The sequence below is a fragment of the Polyodon spathula genome, chromosome 14 (assembly GCF_017654505.1).
Source record: "Polyodon spathula isolate WHYD16114869_AA chromosome 14, ASM1765450v1, whole genome shotgun sequence".
Classification (NCBI taxonomy): Eukaryota; Metazoa; Chordata; class Actinopteri; order Acipenseriformes; family Polyodontidae; genus Polyodon; species Polyodon spathula.
In genome coordinates this window covers 20,168,450-20,192,856 of record NC_054547.1, presented here as the reverse complement: position 1 = coordinate 20,192,856, position 24,407 = coordinate 20,168,450, and the positions used below count along the sequence as shown (strand labels likewise).

At 42.9% G+C, this 24,407-nt stretch overlaps 1 protein-coding gene across 3 annotated transcripts in view; it reads left to right on the top strand.

Moving 5' to 3' along the window:
* Positions 1-24,407, top strand: part of LOC121327009 (roquin-1-like) — a 118,367-nt gene that overhangs the window by 78,988 nt on the left and 14,972 nt on the right. For 2 of the 3 annotated variants that reach the window (XM_041270749.1, XM_041270748.1), the window contains exons 10-14: positions 1,201-1,482; positions 3,011-3,231; positions 13,446-13,825; positions 21,916-22,080; positions 22,501-22,644. In XM_041270749.1, coding sequence (XP_041126683.1) covers positions 1,201-1,482; positions 3,011-3,231; positions 13,446-13,825; positions 21,916-22,080; positions 22,501-22,644 — 1,192 coding nt within the window. The remainder of the gene's footprint in view (positions 1-1,200; positions 1,483-3,010; positions 3,232-13,445; positions 13,826-21,915; positions 22,081-22,500; positions 22,645-24,407) is intronic. The other variant, XM_041270751.1, reaches the window with a different exon arrangement.

The following is a 24,407-nucleotide window of genomic DNA, read 5'->3' as shown; positions in this document are numbered from 1 at the left end:
TATTTTACATGCGCTGTTGAAAATATATGTTTTTCAGAGTAAAACCGGTTTAAAGGGCATTGCAATGCTAAACGACATCAGTAATGCATCTCCAGCCAAGCCCCACCACGTGTTCGCTGTATTTTTCACATACCTCTTTATAGAAGTGCATACTGATCAATCCTCTCCTGATCACTCGTTTTATCACCAAACTCATCAATCGTGCGGTCCAAGTCATTATTGTGTTCTATAACGTCTCCAAAAAGCTCTGCAAATGTCTGTGATATTCTTTGAGCGCTGGATGCAGAAGCAGCTACCTCCTTTGTTATATCTGTGTTATCTCTGTGGTCGGCTCCTATCGGTCTCACTCGGCCATTTAAAGGTTTTCTCAGCTTTTTTTGGAGAAAAAACGACTAGAGACCCGTGCTTTATGTCTTTTTGATGTCGGACAGGGTCCGACATTGGACGGGAAAGGGAAAATTGTAATGTTGGACCTGGTCTGACATAGGACTGCAAAGGCTTAAACATGGTCTTGCAGGCATTCATGCTTTGACTTCAGAGTTCAAAAGATCCACTACACCCTGAAATTATCTTCAGCATTTTTTCTTTAATTTGTAACATTACACATCCTTTTGTGCCCTTCTAATCTTAGTATACAATGGCAGATTTGTACATTTGTAAACCCGACTACAAGTACTTGGGCTTAACTGGTTGCTTAAAAGAAGAATGATACATACCCCACTTGCAAGTTTCCTGAACCGCTCAGTCATATTGCATCTTGCAACTTTCTTCTCATTGTAATCAAGTGACAGTAACATATTGACAGAGAAGGTTAATTTTTGGCATCATACAGATCATTGATAAAATAGTTTCCCACATGTCAGGATATGAAGCAATAATATTGGCTCTATCTACAAAGCAGCAAAATAATTAGAAGGTCACATTTAAATAAGAAATTGTACTTTGTATGCACAACCACACACAAGTGGAACCATCTATCCTTTTTCTATCCTAAAGTAAAGGTTGCGTTTAAAAAAAAAAAAAAAAAAAAAAAAATTAAAAGTGAACAGTTTGCACTGATGCAAGAGATAGACTTAGTACAGCTTCAGTAAGAAGATAACAGCGCCATGTTGCGTTGGTGTCTTGCTGTATGTGAACACATTTCAGTATACAGTGCTCACGGGCAATGCAGTAGGTTAAAATGGCGTCTTGCTCCTGTAGGTATCGCAAGATGAACAAGCGCCTGGCAGCCAGAAGACCCCTGAGCCAGTCCCTCACGCAGCTCAATGAAGTGGGCTTGTCCGGTCTGCTGTCAGATGACGGGGGGCTGGAGGGTGCTGTGCGGAAACCCTCCTCCCTTACCAACGGGATCGTAGCAGCCGGCTCGGGGGGCCACATGCCGCAGCTCATCTCCCGCGGGACAGACTGCTCGTACGACACAGGGCTCAAACCAGGGAAAATGGAGCACCCAAGTATCAGCGCCCCCGGATCTCCCCCTGACTTGTAAGAGACCATCCTGCTTCCTGCTTTATTTTCATCACTTACTCTGTGTTGGTGTTTCCATGTTTTACCATCTACCAATACCTTGTTTCCATGGACCTTCCCCTAAAGGTTTCAAATGATTCAGCAAATTTGGTTCAGTGTTGGGAAAACACATAGACAGCAAGTACGACACAATTTTGTCCATGGTAACAATGTCTTTAGCAGGCTAATAGTTTGCTTTTCTTGCATGTTTATTTTTTTTGTTTCCCTGTCTCCCCTTCTTTTATTTTATTTGTTCCCGTCCTTTAATACTTTCCCATTTCCTTCTGTGTCTTCATATAACTGTTTATCAAAAACATCACACAAATACCTTTCAAATGGTGACGCTTTATGGTGAACTGTTCTTTTATATGGAACTGAAGGAAGTGTTAGCTGTGTCTTTCACGAAAACAAAAGATTTAATGTTTAAATTAAAAAATCTACATATCCAGCAGGGGTTAGTGGTGTTAATGTAATTGGAATCCAAAGATATGGTGCACTGAACAATAACTGAAATGACATAACCTTTTTTTTCTGAGTAATGTTTGGGCGTTACACCAGTGTAGTAATTATAAATGGAGGATACTGAATGAAAATGAGTTGAATATGCAGAATATACATGGGTTATGGATTATTGTATATCCCTCTGAAATGTCCACTGTTAATTTACTGTCTGTTCTATATAATGAAGTGAAATCAGCTTCCAATAGATCAACAGCTGAATCATTTACAGCATATGTATGTCAAGGACTTTATTTACTTCCTGTCTCTTGCACTCTAACACATGAAACATGAACATAGGAAAATATACGAATGAGAGGATGCCATTTGGCCTATCTAAGCTAGTCTAGTTCGTAATAGCTGATTGATCTTAGAACTTTGTCAAATGGTGTCTTGAAGGATCCATGTGTTTCTGCCTCAACTACATGGCTTATAGCCCCTTTCACACTAGCGCTCCTACCTGGGTTCTTTCCATCTGTGTCACGATCCTGCGTAGTGTGAAACCACGTACCTGGGTCGACACACTTGAGCTTGACACGGTTAAGCGAGGCAAATTACATGATGGCTGTTGGTAAGTGGAAGTAACAACAAACAGCTACACGTGTGGGAAGGTTTTGCTTGCACGAGGAACATTTCTGTTTAGTCATATTTTTGTTTATTTGATACACATAGTGAGCCAGATTGCAGCAGGGAATTTAATCCTAAGAGTCTTGGATGGAAGCATCTGTAACAAGCTGTGCCTGGGATATTTCATAATTGCTTCCGTCAGCCAGGTCGACCCTGCTTCTTCAAGAAGTAGTGTGTGAAGTCGTATAGCCGACCCACATGATACCGGGTAGAGCATGCCAATTGTTTACATGCACAGCTCAACAACTTTTTTGTTATGTATTTTTTGTTTTCTCTTGCCAGAGACCTTAGGGTGGTTGTAAAATGCATACACCAGAGCAAATGATTACATACAGATGTATTCCTTTTAAAGTTCCTGACATACATTTATGTTGTTTTGCAGGCTTGATTCTGTCTCTAAGGGCTCCATGCCAGCAATGCCTATGAATGCCCACCCTATGCCTCACCCCAGAATGCCCACAGAACACCCCTCAATGTCCAAGCAGCTCCAGATGGTGTCAAGGGGATCCCAGATGTACACACAGCAACCAAGTGATATGTACTACCAGGATCCGAGGCCACCTGCTTCTGCAGCTTCGTATGAGCACCCTCCATACCCAGCAGGTGAGAGCAAACAAAACAAGATGTTCCGTTTCAAGTACAAAATGTATTCCATTGCACAATGGGTTAACTTATTATGCTCAATTCAACTGAACACTTCTGTCAAAGCTACGTCTTACAACCTGCGTCGTCAGCACGCCTGTCTCTGCCCCCACAGGAGACAAAACTGTGTGCAGGACAGCACTCGGTGCCATTTTCTATTCAGACTTTTCAGCTACCAGAGTGACTAAGCAATTTGAGAGTGAAAATGTGCCGCCTTTGACCAGAGGCAGTCAGATAATTGTTTAAATAATTAATTTGTGTTCTACCGTGAACGTGTTTTTTTTTGTGGCCTTCTGGTCAGCGGCAGCATCTGTGTGGTCTGCCTGCTTCTGCACTCCACAGGTCGGTGACACAATATTATTAATATTTATTCTCTTTTCTACCTTAACTGGAGTTTTATTAGTCTTTTATTAGTTTTTACAAGGCTAATTGTGAATTTAAACAGTGTTTCTCCCTGTTTTGTTCCAGGTGCTGTGCACGCAGCTCACTACTTAAGCAGTCACAAGCTTGCAAGCCTGCACTCCAGGGCAGGCAGTATGTTTTGCCCTCAGGCTACAAAGACTAACTTGCGGGCTGTATCCCAACAGTTAGAGCTTTGTTCTTCTGCCCATGCCATAATAGCGGGCAGCTTCAGCACCACTTTGTGAGGGCTTGTTAGTTGGAGAGTGCTGTAAGCAGGCGCTCTCAGCTTCTTGCATTGCATCCCAGTGTTGCTGCCTTGGTCACGCACGGTTTGCTTAGGCCCTGCCAGTACCAACCGTGCACCGGCACCATGTACCATACCGTGCATCAATGCACCGTACCGCACCATAGTGTCATGCACCGTGCCATACAGCGCATACCATACAGTGCTTCCTCACTACGTTGCACCATAGTATACCATACCTGTGCCCTTGTGCATACTGTACCGTTCACCAAACCGTGTTGCCGTACACTGTGCCATACACTGTGCCGTGCACCGTACCGTGTTACCACTCGTGCACATCAATATATAGTCTTGCTGCAGTGATGTCTGGGTTCCATTCTTGCATGACCTGCAAGAAGTTCATCTAGCGCCTCTCCCCTTCTCCACAGAGTTCACAGCCTTATTGAAATGAGCCACCATAGCACTGGAAGTGCCGTGGCCTGAGGAGTCCAAACCGAAGCGCTCCATTTTTGACAGGTCTTCAGTTCCTTCCAGAAAGACCTCGATGCCCTCTGTCCATCTGGATTTTCTGCACAAGGTCCAATCAACTTTCAGACACCAGCAGCCCTAGGGATTCCTAGGGAACTCCATATGTTCAGTCTAGCGGTGTGCAAACTTTTTCTGAGCTCCCCAAAAAGCAGACGAGTCCACTAAAGAGATGGTTCTCTTGCTGCCCAAAAAGGCTCCTCAAGTCAGGAAGCAAAAGGCGCACTAGGGCGCAGCAGCCCCAGACTCAGCGGCCGGCAGTGCCTGCAGGTCAGGGGGCTTCCCACCAGAGTGGTGGCCAGACACAAAGGGGGCACCGCCGCCAAAGTTGCTGTCCACTTTACACAGAAAAGGCAACGGCGAAACCACCAGCAGCCCTAGGGATTTGCTACCACATATCCAGGGCCTTTATTCAAGGAGCCAACTGGATTACCGGCTCACCACAGTACAGCTTAGCTACTCACTCCAATTCAAACAAGACCCTACCCTCTTTTCGGGAGTGGTTTCGACTTCTGTCTCCAACCCTGAAGACACCCTAGTGGTGCTCCAAGAGGTGAAGCAAAGAAGGGCTATCCAGGAGTCGGATTTTTATTCCAGGTATCTCCTGACGCAGAAATGGGACGGCGGCCTATGGTCCATTCTTGACCTCGGACAGATCAGTCTGTTCTTGAGGTGCAGGAAGTTCAAGATACTGACAATGAAACAGCTCTTACGGTCTGTCAGACTGGGCAACTGGTTCACTGTGGTGGATGTGAAAGTTCCATGTCCCGATAAGACCCGGCCACAAGAAATATTTGCGGTTCTCTTTTCAAGGGACTGCTTACAAGTTCTGTGTTCTGCCATTTGGCCTTTCTGTAGCCCCTCTCACCTTTTCAAAGTGCATGTAGCCTATCCTGGTCCCTCCTGAGGCTTCAAGGCATCAGAGTGCTCAACTACTTGGACGACTGGCTCATATGTGCCAAGTCTCCAGCGCAGGCAGTAGAGCACACGGAACTGGTGACCACTCGCCTCCCTGAGCGGCTCCAGTAGAGCCAGTTAGGCTTGTCGGTGAGAGTCATATGAACTCTTCAGAATGTGAGAGGTGCTTCAACACGTTCAGTATGGATACAAGTGGGGAGTGTTCCAAACTTTACAGGTTAGGTTGATTCCACTATTTGCCCCATGCCAGTCATTCTGCAGTTTTTGCAGGACCTCTTTGATGAGGGTAAGCCCCTCTCGTCTCTGAAGGTTTACTTGGCAACCATCTTGGCTTTCCATGTTAAAATTGACACTGTGCCCCCAGGGGCTAAATTTCTGGCTGGCCAGTTTCTGAAAGGGGCACAGAGGCTTCAAAGTTCCTCAGTGGTGGTTGAATGTGGTGATGCGTGCACTCAGAAAACCACCCTTTTGAACCTCTGCATTCTGTTTTTACTTGCCATCACCACTGCTAGAAGTGTGAGTGAGATGCAGGCATTTTCAGTGGCAAAAGCTTGTTTTTTCTTTGCGGAATCTAGGATTAAAGTCATGTGCCACAGGAATCCAGCCTTTGTGCCCAAATGCCTATCAATCTTCCACGTCAAACAGTGTGGAATTGGAGGCTTTTCATCCTCCACCATTCCAGTCAGATGAGGAGTGTCAGCTCCACACGCTTTATCCAGCTAGTCCATTAGTCCGTTATGTTGACAGGACAAAAAGTTGGTGGCAATCCAAGCAACTGTTTTATATGCTTTGGCTAAGAAACAAGGGTCAAGCCCTATCAAAACAGAGGCTGTCCAATTTGATTATGGAGACCGTCAAGATTGCTTAAGAGCAAGCCAACTTGACCCCTCCAGAGAAGGTCACAGGTCATTCCACTAGGTGTCTTGCTACCTCTTGGGCATTGTTTCATGGTGCATCGGTCTCTGACATTTGCAATGCAGTGGTGTGAGCCACTCCTCACACCTTAAGGTTTTACAGGCTTAATGTCCTGGATCTTCAGAACCCTGCCTTTGGAACAGTGGCATCTCAACCGGACTCAGAAGCACATGCATGAGGTAATTCTGCATTCTGTGGCCATTACCGTGCCTTATAATTGTGGCAGGCCGTAGGTCTCGCTAAATTGGCTGTTCTGCAAATCATGTCCTTGCGATGGCTTAGGTGTACTTACCCATTGTGTAATGAGATACGTTTTGCGCTTGAAAGGAAACGTTAGGTTATCATTATAACCCTAGTTCCCTGAAATAGAAATGTATCCATTACAATTCTTTCGTTGCTGTGTAAATTCTATGCAATAGGATTAATGGCACAGAGCGCCGTTCTACACGCAGTTCCCTATCAAGTACGAAATGTAATCATTACTGAATGGGTGTTCACCTGTAAAGATTCCGAATAGTATACCAAAGCTCCACACAAGCGCCTGTGATGCAGTCCTGCTCGCCCCCGAGAGCATAAGAGGACTGCAGACACTGCAGTAATCATTTTCCTTTTCGTGATCCTGATGGGAGAGCATACTGGTAAATACTGGTTACTTTTATCTGCATATATTTTGCTAATAACGCGATAATTATTTTTGAAAGCGGGTGTATTTTTAGTTTACTAATTACACGTAATTGTTGCACACCGCCATTTGCCTTTTACTTCCCATGCCGTCCTACAAGCTGCTAATAACTCCGGCTGGAATTAAAATAAAAATAAATAAAAATGTTGGTTTTTGGAAATAATATTATTTTCTACAACTGTAATTGCTTTATTGCTGTGCTTGTGAAAAAATATTTTCTCTTTTGTTTTTCTGTTTTGCACAGAAAACGAGCACAGCTGCAGGACTCAGCAGCTCTGCATTGACTAATTAAAAGTAAAACTTTGTGTATGTGTTTATTGTTATTTGAATTGTAATGTGATTTACTATTTATCTAAAAAAAAAAAGGGGGGGGGGGGGTATGATTTACTATATATATCTAAAAAAAAAAAAAAAAAAAAAAAGGGGGGGGGAGGCGGATCTGAGCAATACACATAGCCCCTTAACCACAGACCTAACACGGACATAAACAAACAAGATAGCTGCTTCTGTATCCAGCGCTCAAAGAATATCACAGACTTTTGCAGAGCTTTTTGAGATGTTATAGTAATAAAATAATGACTTGGATCGCATTATTGAGGAGTTTGGTGATAAAACGAGTGAACAGAAGATGATTTATCTGTATGCACAACTATAAGTACTATAAATACAGTGAATAAGGGGTGGGTTGGGGCTGGAGATGCCTGTTGATATGCAGTGCCTTTTAAACCTGTTTTACTTTGAATAAAATTACTTTTAAACAGTGCATGTAAAATAAACAGCGTGTTTGAAAACAGATTGGACATATCTCATATTTCTGGCACAGAGCATGAAATGGGGAGTGACTATGATATGTGAACTTTAGTCACATATCCACGAGATGTTGCAGTACTGTCTCGGGAGATGACAGGTCTGCTACAAAAGCAAGCTATTTGCACGGTACAACCCCTCCACTTGATGGAGGGATTCTACTCCAGGTACTTCCTGGTGCCAAAGCAGGATGGTGGCCTCAGACCAATCCTCGACCTCAGGCAGGTCAACCTGTATCTGAGTTGACAGAGGTTCAAAATGTTGACCAATTCAACCCCCCCCCCCCCCCCCCCCCCCCCCGGCAGGGTAACCACATAAATCTTTTGGAACTGCAGACAGTTTGTCTGGTCCTGCAGAATTTTTTTACAGGAGGTCCAAGGGAGATGCATGCTCGTCTGGACAGACAGCATTACTGTGGTGGTTATTACCTCAGGCCTCCCAGTCTACATTTTGTAGCCTGCAAGCTGTTGCTCTGGGCACAAAAACACCTCTCTGCGGGCAATAGGCCTGCCCTGGTTGGTAAACTGGGCGGCGGACCTCCTTTCCAGGAGAGTTCCCAGCGCCTCGTTTTGGGACAGGTTCGAGAGAGCAGATATATCTCTTTGCTTCCCAGGAATTGACTCACTGCTCCCTTTGGTTCTCCATAGCAGGAGACAGGGACCCTCTGGCGACTTAGCACACCAGTGGCTGAGGCAACTGTTGTATGCCTTCCCATCACTCGACATGTTCCCACTGTGTCTAGAAAAAATCAGACAGGACCGGGCCAGGGTGCTATTAGTAGCCCTGTACTGGCCCAGGAGACACTTTGTTTTTTAGCTCTGATGTAGCTCCTGAGCAAGCCAGCCTTGGAGCCTGCCCAATCGCCACGATCTTCTCAGTCAGGCGCGGGGGACCTTATGGCATCCCGACTTATCGAGACTGCAGCTCTGGTTCTGGCCCCTGAATGGCTGCATTTAAGCCGTCTAGGTGTGTCCAGTAGGGCCATTGACACCCTGCAAAATGCCAGAGCAGTGTCCACATGTTCCCAGTACTGGTACAAGTAGGGCTTCTTTCAGATGTGGTGTCTGCCTCATGGGTTTGACCCCATGACTTGTCCCATTGCATTAATACTGTAAATTGTACAGGACCTATTTGACTAAGGAAAATCTACGTAAATGTCTGTCTGGGAGCCATTTCGGCCTCCCCAGGAGCTCACTTCCTGGCGGGGCAATTCTACATCAACCACTTTGGAATTGGAGGCTTTCCATTCACCTCTTTTCTAGTCTGAGAGGGAGCAACAGCTCCATACGCTCTGCCCTGTGTGGGCACTAGCTTATTATACAGACAGGACACCAAGCTGGAGGCAGCCCAAACATATTTTTGTCTTATTTCCCATGGGAAAGCTCTGTCTAAACAGAGGCTATCAAAGTGCATAACAGACAGTCAGGACTGCCTGTGAACGAGTCAACTTGCCCACTCCAGATAGGCTCACTGCACATTCCACCAGGGACATTCCACCCGGCACCATGGATTCCCAAAACTCTGGCTTTGGAATGAGAGTGTTCAGGGTGGCTTCAGGGTCAACCCTTACAACATAACATAGAGATGAGTTTTCCCTAGATTTTTAGCCCTAGGTAATTGTTACTGGGGTTTCAAAAGTTAGCGAATGTGTGATCGAACTGCAGTATTGCCTTGCGACGGCTTTGGTACAGTCACCCATTCGGTAATGGTTACATTTCGTACTTGATAAGGAAAGTTGGGTTATAATCACAACCGTGGTTCCCTGTGGCGGAGTGCCCGCCCATTTATGTTTATTAAGTGTTTTATATTGTATGTAGTGTGTTAATGTTGGTGTTTATCTATAAAATACACAGGATATAAATATGGGTTACGAGCACAAGTGTTTAAAATGTATATTTCTAGTTAGGCACAAGGATTGCACAACACTTCACGTGCAGGTAAAATGTAATATGTGAGTACGGGGAATTACACTTTTATTAATTCCTGTGCAGTTGTACCGAGACTCCAGTTGAATGATTGATTAGCAATCGAGTCTCGGTACAGCTGCATGAAAACAGCATGTTTTCACTCACTCGGGGTTGTGTGTTCGGGAAGTAGAGAACGTGTGAGAGAGAGGAGAGTTTGATTAAAAATATAAGCAATTGCTACAGCATGCTGGAAGTGCCAGCACGGTACTTGTTTATTGGGTTCGTCCACATCCATCCCATGAGTCGAAATGGCGGCGACCATGCATGGAATGTAAAAAAAAAAATAATGTTTTAGCAGCAGTTTTTTCCCAGATTTAAACAAAAAAAGTCCAGATTTAACAAAGTACATAAATGTTAACAAACACATTCTTAAGTCGGAGTGTAAGGCAGCTCTGCAGCGTACAATGCCAAATCAAACACGTCAATGGGCATTGGCTTGCATGTTAGCTTCAGATTAAGCTGGCTAAATATTTACATATACAGGGTTTAAAAACTCACACTCGTCCGCTCACCAGAGGCAAATAAAATCTGATGGGGACTTTCTAACGGGGTGTAGCAGTGGTGAATAAGCATTCACAAATAATGCTTAGAAAACAGTCACTCGGAATTAAAACCTACCTTCGTCTCCCTTGCGATGCCAACCCCACTTAATGGCGTTTTACGTTTGTGTTCTCCCTCTCTGCGGGATGCAAAGTTTATCGTTTGAATTTACTGAAACGCGTTGCATCTTTAGAAGTGTAAAGTCATTTTGCAAAAATGTGGAGATTTATACTGGTTACTCTGAAGATGTCATTAGCAAAGGGGGCTGGTTGTACTAACAAGGTCAAACAATAGGTCACGTTTTACTAAACATTTTAAAACTAATAAACAAACAATTACCATAATGAACATTATCAGAGTAATTTGCATAAAACATAACACAATATATTCATAATAAAGTTGAGTTCTTATCTATAAACAATAACACGTGTAAAGCTTGGGACTACCTGTTTACATTATCGTCAGCATATTTTAAGTGATTGGAAGCTGAAATAACTTTTTTAAAACACTATACAGTGTTGGTGAACTATAATCCGTTTGTTTGAAAACCAGGCTTTAATCACTGATATGTGCACAGTTGGTAATTCCGTGAGTGCTCCGGTGCTCAAGCACCAGTGGGAGAAATTACGGTCCTGCACAGTGCAAATAAGTCACCTGTTCTGTCAAATTATAGTGTGGATATATGCTTCACAAGCAGAACTGTTATTGCAGCTTGTAACAAGGGAGATCTGTGCTGTCTGACAGTTAACCACAATGAGGATTGGCCGAGTCATCTGTGTAAGGTAGTGGCAGTACTGCAATCCTTGCAGGAGGCGGGGCTTACTGCTAACACAAAGAAATGTGCCATTGGGAAGAGTGAGTCGGAGTATTTGGGGTATCAAGTAGGGAGTGGCCATATCAGACCGCTAATTGCAAAGGTGAAAGCCTTGGCTGACTGGCTGATCCCTACGACCAAAACCCAGGTGTGCTCCTTCTTGGGACTAGCAGGTTACTATAGGAAGTTCATTGCGAACTTCGCCACGCTTGCTATTCCTTTGACGGACCTCACCTGGAAGGCTGTCCCAAATACGGTCCACTGAACAGAGCCATGTCAGAGGGCAACAATGCCAGAATCACACAGTGGTACTTGGCCCTGCAACCCTGTGCCTTCAGGGTAGTCCACCATGCGGGGAAACTGCATCAAAATGCAGATTTTTTCTCTCTGGATGGCATGGGGGTGTAGGATTTTCAAATGGACCGGTGGTGCCATTCTATGGAGGAGGATATGTAACAGGGGAGATGTGTGCTGACTGCCTGGCGCATGCATGGTTCTGCAGGACAAAGGCAGCAGATCCACGTGTCAGTCATCACCATGACACGGAGAGGTGGGGAAGAGGGTGTGTTGGCTTTACCTCTCTGAGTGGCTGACAGGCCTTGAGGAATTGCTCGGCCCATAAGTACTGTGCTTGGTTATGCATGTGATTTGGAATACCCAGAGACGCTGGCTCAGAAGGCCAGTGTAAACATAGACCAGGCAGGTACGCCAGTGGTTGGAGTGAGAGAACAAAATAGGCAAGCACGGCTGAGGAAGACAGCCAGCTTAGAGAAAGAAAATAATACATAAAATGAATTGTTACATAGCTGAAGGAAAGTGTGTGAGTAGATAGTGTATAGTGCATAACAATGTAGGACGGAGGCCCGAGCTGACCGGCTTAGCGGCAGTGGAGGCACTGCGTAAGCAGCACCTTTATTTTGTAATTTTATTACTGTGTTTTATTTTCCCTTTTCTTTTGCCTTTTTGTTATTTATTATTTCAGACACCTGTGAGTGCACCAGCATTTAACTTTGCCAGTATTGGTTATTACTGTGGTCCTTTTTACCATTGCCGGTATTCAGGCCATGGACAACAGTGCCCTCTGCGGGTTAAAAGAAATCTAACACCAAATAATAAAACTGGGCATCAGTGCAGTGTTTTCAGTTAAACCTTCTGTCTCCCTTGGGTGTCAGTGAATTGCCCACCACCCTTCCACACAGCGTTTAAAAAATATAAAATCCATTTATACAAAGTCTCCCAGCTTTCTTGAAAAGATCTGCGTTTCCCTTATTTTTCTTTTGTATTTGTTTTGCTCTCATTAGTATCTATAGTAGATACAGCGTCCGTCAGTTCTGGCAGATTCTGCTGTACTTGCTGAAGCTGTTTTCTCTCACTGCTAAGTAAAAAAATAAAATAAAATAGCCACCTAGCTAACAAATTCATCCTGAGGGCTACAGTGAAATGTGCTGTCTTTAAATTGGGACTTTAGTGTTCAATAAAATAAATGTTTTATTTATGTCAGTGGTGTCAATTTCAGGCAGAGCTTCATGGTCGGCAAGGTAACACAGCTGAGAATTTTTTCCTGTCATCCCATCTGGTGCTGTCAGTGTCAGTTTCTCAGCACACAGTACAGTAGTCGTTCAGTAACAAGGTGCAAACAGGTGATTGATCGATCTGTGTGAGAGTTTATGAAGGTGCTTTATTTAAAAAAAAAAAAAAAAAAAAAAAAAAAAAAAAAAAAAAATGTAAACAGTGTTTATTTTTTAGCAAACCCTAACTGTTGTTGATTCCATCTTAGCTACTTCCCATAAGGACTAGCAAGTTTCAAAAGGTAATAGTCCTTGGACTAGTAGCACAATATTGTTAGTTTCGAACCCTGCAGATATAAACCCAGATTTAATTGCTCAAACATTGTATGCTAAAAAAAGTAAGCCGACATATAAAAAGTTTGCGCACCACTGATCTACGTCTCAGTTTTGAAAGAAACACATGCTATAGTAAACATGTATTTTTATTTGAAAACTTTGTATATGGCAATACATATTGTTTGCAAGTTAGATTCAGTTTCAGTTAGTGTCACGCTTGGTCAGTTCACTTGGAGGGTGAAATTGATCCACCCCTTCAATGGTTTCTTACCTGTGATTAACCAGCCAGCTACTTCTCCTATTAGCTAACAGGCTTTCAGTCAGTAACATGACCCAAAAGACAGTGCTGAGGCTGAAATTACCCAGGCAGTGCAAGTGTAACAAAAAAAAAAAAAACATAAACTAGACTTCCTATAACGTACAAAGTACCATGTTTTTAAACAGTAGATGCACATTTTGGAATTACTGTGAAATTGCTTAAAATGCAACTCATCGGTAATGTTTCCTTGTTCTGCAGGTGTACCCTACCCCTACCCATCTTCACAATACATCCAGCCTCGCTACACCAGGACCCCACCCAGCGAGCCGGGCATGCAGTACCCAGATCACTACCCCTACATGCAGGACAGGCAGTACCCAAGCCCGTCCGTGCAGTACCCCCCTATGGCACAGCCGGTGTACCCTGCCCACTGCGACGCGCGCCGCCCCTACGGCCCCCCACAGTCCTTCCAGCGTGAGGAGATGGTGAGAATGAACCCAGGGCCTGTGGAAATCACACCACCAGCAAGTGGATCACCATACCTCTCAGAGAGCAGAGACCGCTACCCACTTGAGGGCTACCCTCCAGAGGGCTACCCTGCTGGCCCACACCCCAGCCAGATGCGACCCTATCACAGGGTGAGTCATTTACTATTGTCATCTCCCACCAAAATGAGCTTAAAATGGTTCATATTTTATCAATTGGATATACACGTCCATTTTGATTTGATAGAACTCTTATGCCAGAGGTAAGATATATATTTTTATGGAAAGGGACTGAAAAAGAGTTTTCATAACGATCAACTTCAACACTTTTCAATTGAATACCTTGTAGGACATACCTAATTAGGGTTTTCTGTACAAAATATTAATCTAAAAGCAAACCTTCCTATTTCAAATTGATAGTTTCCATAGGTAAACTCAGTTGCCCATCAAGTACGAAATGTAACCATTACCAAAATATCAAAGCTGCACATAGTGCCAGTGACGCAGTCACGCCCGCCCCAGAGGACTTACCGGGACTGCTGACACTGACATCATTCTCATTTTGCATTTCACTGCCTGAGAGAGGTCTACAAACAGATAAGTGTTGAATAAAATACTTTTATCTGCTTTTTTGCTTGTGTATTACACTATTAATGCGACTAAATTATGTGTTGGAATAATTACTTCACGTATTGTGCACCAAGCCAAGTCCTTAGTTTTGGAACTATTGGTCAGCCAAGACTCTGGGTCTGGCCCCTGAACGGCTGTATTTAAGCTATCTTGGCCCAAGAGCATTAGAGGTGGGCATCCTTGTATCGCTCTCATGGTGACTAGGTCCCAGACCTGCTCCCGTTCCAGCCGATACTTTTATACAACGGACAAGGTTACCTTTGCAGATTCACTTGCAGTTGCTGAGTTCAGTTCTGCTTGGGGTCTGACTGTGCAGTCCTTCCTGTAGTGTCTTATTGCCGCTCTGGTCACTACTTGCCTGCAGCACATACCGTATAGTGTTGTTGGTGCTTGTGTGGTCTGAGACAGTGTGGCTTTTCTTGCAAGTATTGTATGCTGCACCAGCCCTGTTACATTAAGTACTGTATATAGAAGCTGCAGCTCCTGCCTTGTTACACAACGGCATTGCTGCTTCAGCAGACGTGTCCGGCTTCGGGTGGGGCGTGGTCTAGAATGGCAGAGGGGGATAGAGGAAGTGTAACCCCCATTGTGCACAGATGTACCTACCCTGTGCTACAAGCACCGAACTGGTACCAAACAGCATTGCTTGTCATGCAAGTTTAACAAGCTGAGGCAGCAACTATACATTCTTACTGAACATTGCTTGTCAGCGCTGCTGTTCCACATCACTCTCTCATAGAGAGGTGGCTGCGTCCTCACCACATGGCTCTGTCCCAAGCGAGAGCCACGCATCTGGGAATAAAGAAGCTCTGGGCAGCAGTTTCCCACAGGCACGCGTGCCTCATGGGGACAAAGTTTGCTCCATTCTGTTTGGTTCCGGTTCGCTACTGACCGGTGTTCCTATCCCAGTCTGGTAGCAAGCAGGCCTTGTTGACAGTCTTTAGCATCTGAGGTAGCAACTGTACATTCTTAATGCTGCATCTGCGGTCGGACCGCCTCCCGGCGCAGAGGCAGGAGCCTCCGGCCAAGACACAAGGTGAGCAGCAGCCCTAGGTGTTTGCTGCCCCAGATCCAGAGCCCCTTCTCAGGGAGCCATCTGAAGTATTGGCGTCAGTGCACCACAGACATCTGGGTGTTTACTACTGTTCAGACTGGCTACTCACTGCAGTTAAGCACAGTCCCCTCCCTTTTGGGGTGTGACTGCAGCATCAGTCACGGACCTACAGGATGCCGCTGTGGCGTCTCAGGAGGTAGCAGCTCTACTGCAAAAACGGGCTATTTGTATGGCTCACCCCCTCCAATTGTAGCATGGATTCTACTCCATGCCCAAGTGGCCAATCCTCGACCTCAGGTAGGTCAACCTGTTCTGAGCTGAAGGAGGTTCAAAGTATGACAATGCAACAGCTAGGTCAGGCCAGGCAATTGGTTCATCAAGATTGACCTCAAAAATGCCTATTTCCATATCCCCATAAAGCCCGACACATTTAAGTACCTGAGGTTTACTTTTAGGGAACAGTGTACTATTTCAAGTTTTGCTGTTTGGACTCTCTAGCTCACCATACCTTTTCAAGTTTCAGGGAAGCTATGCTGACCCTTTGAGACTCAAAGGTATGAGAGTACTCTGTTATTGGATGACTGGTTAATTTTGTCAAGTCTGCATCTCAGACGTATGTTCACACATAACTAGCCTAGGCTGGGCACTGTGTAGAATGGCACGCCATATAATGGTTTGGAAGTATGCCTTCCCAGCGCTCGACGTGCTCCTGATGTGTTTGGAGAAAATCACACAGGACCAAGTAGGCGTGGGGTACATTGTGGCATCCCAACCCATCGAGTCTGTTGCTCTGGGTCTGGCTCCTGAACGGCAACATTTGAGCTGACCGGTGCTTTCTGACAGGGTAATTTACACCCTGCAGAATGCCAGAGCAGCATCCACACATTCCCTGTATGGGTACAAGTGGGGCATTTTAAGACATGGTGCTTGCCTAAGGGCTTTGACCCTGTGACCTGTCCCATGGCAGTTATACTATTTTTTTTTTGCAGGACCTGTTCATAAGAGAAATCCCCCTTTTGCAGTCCATTTATTCAGCACTTGTTAGGTGCATCAGGTCCAATTTATTTTCACATAAGTTGTTTATTTTACACATGCTGTTTTTAAATATTTTTTTTTTCAGAGTAAAACAGGTTTGAAAGGCATTGAATCACAAAAGGACACTCAGTACTGTATCTATCTCAGTACACCCCTTGTTCGCTTTATTTTTCACATACCTCTTTATAGATGTGCATACTGATAAATCCTCTCCTGATCACTCATTGTATCATCAAACTCCTCAATAATGCAATCCAAGTCATTATTTTACTACTATAACATCTCCCAAAAAGCTCTGCAAATGTTTGTGATATTGAGTGCTGGATGCAGAAGCAGCTACCTCCTTTGTTATGTCCGTGTTATCTCTGTAGTGGATGGGGCTGTGAGATGCACCCCTTTTTTTTTGTTGTTTCGGTTTCATTTGGCCATTCAGTACGTTTACATGACAAAGCGTTTTCCAAAAACGAATGTTTTCGGAAAGCTGAATCAGAAAACTGATTTTCTTAAAACGTCACTTTTCTGTGTTTACATGATTTAACAATAGAAAATCTAATTAGAATTCAACTGTATACATGGATTTAAGTTTTCGGAAAATGCAGGATATTTTCGCATGCAAAGTACAGCTGTAGCCTATATGATTTGAACAGACCGGACATTTCTGCGACAGAACGGAGACAAATCCAATAATAAAAATATCAAAATTGATATTTAGCCTCCCCAAAATTGATTTAGCCTCCCCAGGAGCTCAGTTTTTTGGCAGGGCAAATTTTGAAAGGAGCTTGGCGGCTTTGGCCACCTATGAAGGACGTTGTCCACCGTTGGAGGCTTATTGTGGTGCTTGAAGCACTTATGAAGCCTCCCTTTGAGCCCTTGCATTCAGCTGAGCTGAAATATTTATCTTTGAAAGAGGCTTCCTTGCATGCAGTCGATAAGTGGGTTGGTGAGATGCAAGCATTTTCGATTGAAAGCCTGCTTAATGTTTGCAGAAGCCAGGACAAGGTTTACGGTTCGTACCAATCCTGCTTTTTTGCCGAACACGATCTCAGAATTCCATGTCAACCAGTCTGTGAATTTGGAGGCTTCTTCCACCTCCTCCAGTCTGACAGGGAGCTGCAGCTCCATAAGCTCTGTACAGTCCGGGCCTTGGCGTGTTGTGTTGACAGGATAAAAAGTCGGACACAGTCTGCACAATGTGTTGTCAGTTCTGGAACAAAGTTCCGTGATCAAACCTGTCTAGGCAGAGGCTATCCAAATGGATCACAGGACTACCTATGAGCTGGTCGAGGTGCCCTCTCTAGAAAAGCTTACTGCTCATTCCTTACAGGTGTATAGCAATTTTGTGGGTTTTATTCCAGGGTGCATCTGTCAGTGACATTTCCAATGCAGTGGTGTGGGCTACTGCCCATACCTTACTAGGTCCTGTCAACTGAGTGTCGTGGATCCACAAAACCTTGGTTTTGGAAATAGTGTTAAGGGCGCCCTCAAGCGCGACCCTTACAGTATGAACACATATGTGAGTTTTCCCTCAATTTTTAGCCCTAGCTTATTTGCGGGGGTTCCAAATGGTAACGCACAAGGCCGGTTTGGCTTAGTCCGATCGTTCTGCAATATTGCCTTGCAGCAGCTTTGGTACACTTGGTAATTCGATAATGGTTACATTTCATACTTGAGAGGGAACATTTGGGTTATTATTATAACCATGGTTACCTGAAATAGAAGTGCAATTCACAGAAGTCTGTAAGATAAATTGAACGATGAGGGAACTCACTGAAAGGAAAATTCATGCTATTTTGTTCTGTATTTACTTGTCCAGCTATTAAAAGTTAGCAGTCAGATTCAGTGTAAAGTGTTAGTGCCACCTGGTGGCAGTGTTTGTTAACAGGAAGATATAATTTGGACTTTGGGTTACAGCTTAACTGTCTGTTTATTAGGAAGCTGAAAGCTGTTGAGGGAAGTTTTTCAGGTTTATGCAATACGGAACTTACTTTTAACCCCTTCAACTCCAGATGTAAAAATGAGTGTGCATGCCAGGTACCAGAGTTTGAAATAATGAATTGCAATTTGTACTCCGAAATATATTAGATAGAAAACAATACATAAATCAACGTTTTTAAACATTTCCATTAAGCCCCTGTGGGGCCAGTAAAGCATAGGTAAAATACACTGAACAAAAATATAAATGCAACATGTAAAGTGTCCCATGTTTCATGAGCTGAAGCAAGATACCAGAAATTTTCCAATCGCACAAAAAGCTTAATTCTCTCAAATTGTGTGCACAAATTTGTTTACATCCCTGTTAGTGAGCATTTCTCCTTTTGCCAAGATAATCCGTCCACCTGACAGGTGTGGCATATCAAGAAGCTGATTAAACAGCATGATCATTACACAGGTACACCTTGTGCTGAGGACAATAAAAGGCCACTCTAAAATGTGCAGTTTTGTCACACAACACAATGCCACAGATGTCTAAAATTTTGAGGGAGCGTGCAATTGGCATACTGACTGCAGGAATGTCCACCAGAGCTGTTGCCAGAGAATTGAATGTTCATTTCTCTACCATAAGCCGCCTCCAAGGTCTTGACCTGACTACAGTTCGGCGTCGTAACCGACTTCGGTGGGCAAATGCTCCCCTCGATGGCCGCTGGCACGCTGGAGAAGTGTGCTCTTCACAGATGAATCCTGGTTTCAGCTGTACCGGGCAGATGGCAGACAGCATGTATGGCATCGTGTGGGCGAGTGGTTTGCTGATGTCAGCGTTGTGAAATGAGTGCCCCATGGTGGCGGTGGAGTTATGGTATGGGCAGGCATAAGCTACGGACAATGAACACAATTGCATTTTATCGACGGCAATTTGAATGCACAGAGATACCGTGACGAGATCCTGAGGCCCATTGTCGTGCCATTCATCCGCCGCCATCACCTCATGTTTCAGCATGATAATGCACGGCCCCATGTCGCAAGGATCTGTACACAATCCCTGGAAGCTGAAAATGTCCCAGTTCTATGGCCTGCATACTCACCAGACATGTCACTCATTGAGAATGTTTGGGATGCTCTGCATCGACGTGTACGACAGCGTGTTCCAGTTCCCGCCAATATCCAGCAACTTCGCACAGCCATTGAAGTGGAGTGGGACAACATTCCACAGGCCACAATCAACAGCCTGATCAACTCTATGCGAAGGAGATGTGTCGCGCTGCATGAGGCAAATGGTGGTCACACCAGATACTGACTGGTTTTCTGATCCACACCCCTACCTCCTTTTTTTTTTTTTTTTAAGGTATCTGACCAACAGATGCATAACTGTATTCCCAGTCATGTGAAATCCATAGATTAGGGCCTAATGAATTTATTTCAATTGACTGATTTCCTTATATGAACTGTAACTCAGTAAAATCTTTGAAATTGTTACATGTTGCATTTATTTTTGTTCAGTGTAAGTAAAACACACACATTTTATATGCATTTTTTATAAACAGTAAAAACAATGTGAAAATAATGAAAACATCATACTCTAACAGGGTGTATTGCTCTATTGCTGTAACACTGGTGCAAAATCAAAGGATGGATTCAGCACCACATCTTCATCGTTTTCACAAAAGAAAACTTCTTTCAGAGTTATTGTTTTCAAAATCCCCCACAGTTTTCAAACTTTCCTTTACTTCTGATGTCTAAACCAATAACATATATTGTATTTTGTTTGCAATAATAGCAAGCAAGTTATACCAGTATAAAATAAAAGTACTGCAAATAGACTATACCAAAATGAAAATAAATACTAGATATATACACATTGAGAATGCTGCTGGTTTGCCGCTGATGCAATGGATGTTTGCGTGAAATGCGATTGGATAAAAATGTCACCAGACATATCCGCACCCCTACCGACTGCAAAACAAACATTCCACAGCACCAACGCAGCCTGTACAGCATGCCTTCTGACAAACCCGGCTGAAAGAAACCCCATAGAATAGACACAAACCTTGACCTGCGTACGTCCTGGAGCTGAAGTGGGTAATAAAACTAATAACTAACAGAGGAGACAAGTGGTAGAATAATGTCTTACAATATCAGGTTTAGTGTAATGGGTGTAGTGTAAGCTTAATTGAGACACATAACAGAACGGAATCCATCCAAAGCCTATCTATACAGTTTACTTTGCTATACATGCTGATATCTCATACCTTTGACGGACAGTTGTGTTTTCTGTGCATGTCTTTTTTGAGAACACTGTCCCCTCTTTATCAAAAATGAAGTGTGAAATTTACAGTATTTGAGAAGGTCTGTGACGGGGAACTCCCCGTCTATATGAATATGTTTGGAACTGGCAGGGACGGGGTTCAGTTTCTCCCTGCCAGGAAAAAATGTGACTGTGTGGCTGGAGCGCTAATTGAATAATTAGTAATTATTGATTAATTGGGCTCCAGCCATAGGGGATAAAAGCCAGGGGAGAGGCCCTGGCTGGGTGGTGTTCTTTTGTGTTGGAGAGTTTTGTGTTTTAAAAGAAAGGAGTATCTTGTTTAAAGACCTGGAACCTGACCGTTTACTTTGTAAGTTCATTTTGATTATTTATTTTTGAACTTCTTTCTGTTGGCCCTTGTGCCTGTTTATTTGATTATTTTTGTTTAATAAAGAACTTTATTTTTGCCTTTACTCTGTCTCTGAGCCTCAGCCCTCTGTCATCCTGCCACAAGGTCTCATACGTTTTATAGCAAACGTGTATTTTAATTTTAAAACATAATATCTGCTTTTACTTCAGGTAAAGGGAGTTCTCATTACGCCGCCTTCTCAGGATAGGTTACATCTGAACTTCCTGGGTTATTGAAAGCATGTGACTGACAAAGCAAGAGAAAACAGCTGGTTGGTAAATGAGAGTTGCACAAACTGATTATTCAGATTAGGATTTCCACAGGTGAGGGTCATTGGTGTTAATTGGGCTAATTTACTGTTCTTAGTGAGACAAGTGAAGAAATAACTGCTTAGATTTCTGTGGATTGCTGTTCTACACAGTAAGAAAAGCAGTAATTAACATACATCCAAGTAGTTGTTTCGTTACTTGATTTTGAATGGTAACTCAATCAACAACAGTGACCCTCACCAGATTGTCAGCACCTGATTTCTGCGGAAAGCTCAATCCGAATAATCTGTTTGTGCAGCATTTGTAAATGACAGGAAAGAAGCCATTGAAGAGATTTCTTTAACCTAGTATACTACCTAACAGGTGGTTCTTTCAAAACTACATAATTTAAGATTTAAATAACAATTGGAAGTGCACAAGTAAGATTTATGGAATTATTTTGTTAGCTACAATATTTCAGAACTTCAGGTCTTTCAGAGTTTTTTTTTTTTGTCTTGTGTTATTTGGTTGTACCCATAAATGGGTACGAATTCCACCCTACAGTGTGATAAATAGGCGCTAATGTGGTCCATTTAAAGGTCATTTCTCCCTTTGCACATAAGCAGAGAGCTTGGGTATTAAATCAAGCCTGTCTGCCCTTCTCATACAAGTGTATTGTGCTTTTAGGAAAGCTACAGCAGGATGACTGCCCCACACCCCAGCCTGGACTACCTGCACCGCCGGCGCAAGGAGATCATGGCTCAGCTGGAGGAGAGGAAGGTGATCTCCCCTCCTCCCTTTGCCCCGTCCCCAACGCTGCCCCGTCCATTCCCACCAGATTTCCCACAAGAGGTACTGGAATCTTTTGTTGTGATTTTTTATTCTGGGATATAAGTTGTGGTAATGAGAACTAACTGTAATGAAGTTGTAAATTAAGTAGCGCTTAGGACAGGTGGGAGATCCCCCTTTACGCAAAGTCGTGTCAAATGGGTACATAGCCATGTTGATGCTGAATCATTTACTTTTTTATTTTATTTTAGGTCAGTCAGTTCCAAGGAACAAAGTGTGGATGGGCTGAATGGCTTCCTTTCATTTGTAGATTATCTTAACAGTGCGATTTGGTTCTGTCTAGCTCTTTAAAAATATTTGTTGAAATAATAAATTCAGTTTGAGTGGTGGTTTTGTGGTGAATACAGTATATTCTGACACCAATTCCAAGTTTTTGTATTCCATTTTTTCATATTCATTACTGATTACAATCTTGTTTTTCAGTATTTGGAGGACAATCCAAAAGCTGTTGGGAAGTACAAAGAAAACGAATACTCGCCTTGGTCATGTGACACCATTGGCTCCTACATCGGCACCAAGGATGTCAAGCCCAAAGACGTTATGGCGTCGGAAGCCATGGAGATGATGGTGAGTGAGGTCCTTGCAAAGCACTTCGGGGAAATGTGACAAAGCCTCCTAATGCTTTCCTGTCTCTTTCATCCTCTGGGCTCAAGCAAGTGTCCAAGCACAGATGAGATTCACAGCTGAATGCTAGAAACATGAAGGCCGAACACAGTAACCTAAAGGAATTGGAAATATTTTGGTGGACGGACGTGTGTGTGTGTTTTTTTTTGTTTTTAATACAAAATAAATTTAAAAAGTTGCAGATATTCTATAACATTCTGCTTCTTAGCTGTTTTGTATTAATGAATACATGACTGTAAATATGTGTACAATGTGTATATCAAACTTGTAATTATGTGCTTTAGATCTTACAAATGTATGTATTTAATTCTGCACAGCAATAAACAAACTGGTAAAATGCATAACATTCAAAGGGTGCACATTGTGTACACTGTACAAGACCTGACGTTCTTTTTAAGTTTACCAAAGCAAAAGGCCTTCACGCATTAGTTGTGCAAACTGTGCTTTTTCAGGGAAGAGGGATGCCCTCAAAACAAGGTTATCTGTGTTTGCTTTTACTGCTGTTTGCTCACTTTTGCTCCTAACAATATTGACAAAAAGACTTGCAAAACTCAATTCTAGAGGCCTTTTAGTGCTTCCCTAAATCATCCCTTTGTTCTATTGCTACAGAGCTTGCACACAAGCAGAGAAATACCAAGCTTCAGAAATGAATAATTCTGAGTGGAACTCTCGGGAAAGGGTGTTATATAGTTAAGTACTGAAACAGGACACTGCAAAAAATGTTAGCTTGAGTCTTGTGGTATAATAATCTAAAAAGATGTTCCATAATTTGTTGCATTTCAGTTCTGTACAGTATAAGCATAGTAGAAAACCCTATTATCAAACTCCGAACATCAAAATGGGGGGGATGTGGGTCATGTATTTACTGATTTTACTTGTATTTCTGCTAAACTGATGGCCATAGATGTACATTATTTGTGTAGAATTGCTTTAAAATTTTAAAAAAACAGGTTTATTAAATATGTACCATATTTTTTTGGAAAATTAAAAAGGTCTCTGGAGTAAAAGGAAAATATGTTGCCATGACAGTTTTAACTTCAATTTTAAACTTTTCTAACATACATGATGTCATTATTAGGGATTGTAGTTTTTTTTTTTTATGTGAACCCATACTGCTCAATTCAGAATAAACTCAATATCCAATCAGAATATACAGAGTATAAAACGAAACCATAAAGTAGACCGTATGCTGAATGTTTTTGACACACACTGTTTGTTAGAATTAAAATTGAAATGTTTGTGGATGGCTTTTATTCCGTTACCCAGTTTTATGCTTCAAAACTCCCAGTAGTTAACCTTGGCGGAGAGGTTTATAGAAAGTGCTAAAGTTCCACTGGGCAAATTTGTTAATTTTTAAGGAATTTTTTTTTTTTTACAAAGGCCTTACAAACTTGAGTTCAAATCCATTTAGTTCACTCCATACTGTCCTTTGAATTAGTTAACATTAATTAGGCATATGCTGACGAACACAGATATCACTCTTGCATTGTCCACTAAAGTCTTCATTTACATTCATTTGTGACTCAGGATTACTGTTTTGTGTTTTGTTTTTTTTTAGCAAAAATATAAAGCCCTGTGAGACTAATTTACCATTTTGTTCTTTATTCAAACCAATACTCTGTCACCTACCAAAAACTGAAATATGTTCTATATGCATTAGTGTGTATTAAACAGCCTCCTCTGACCCTGTAATTTAAATATTAGGA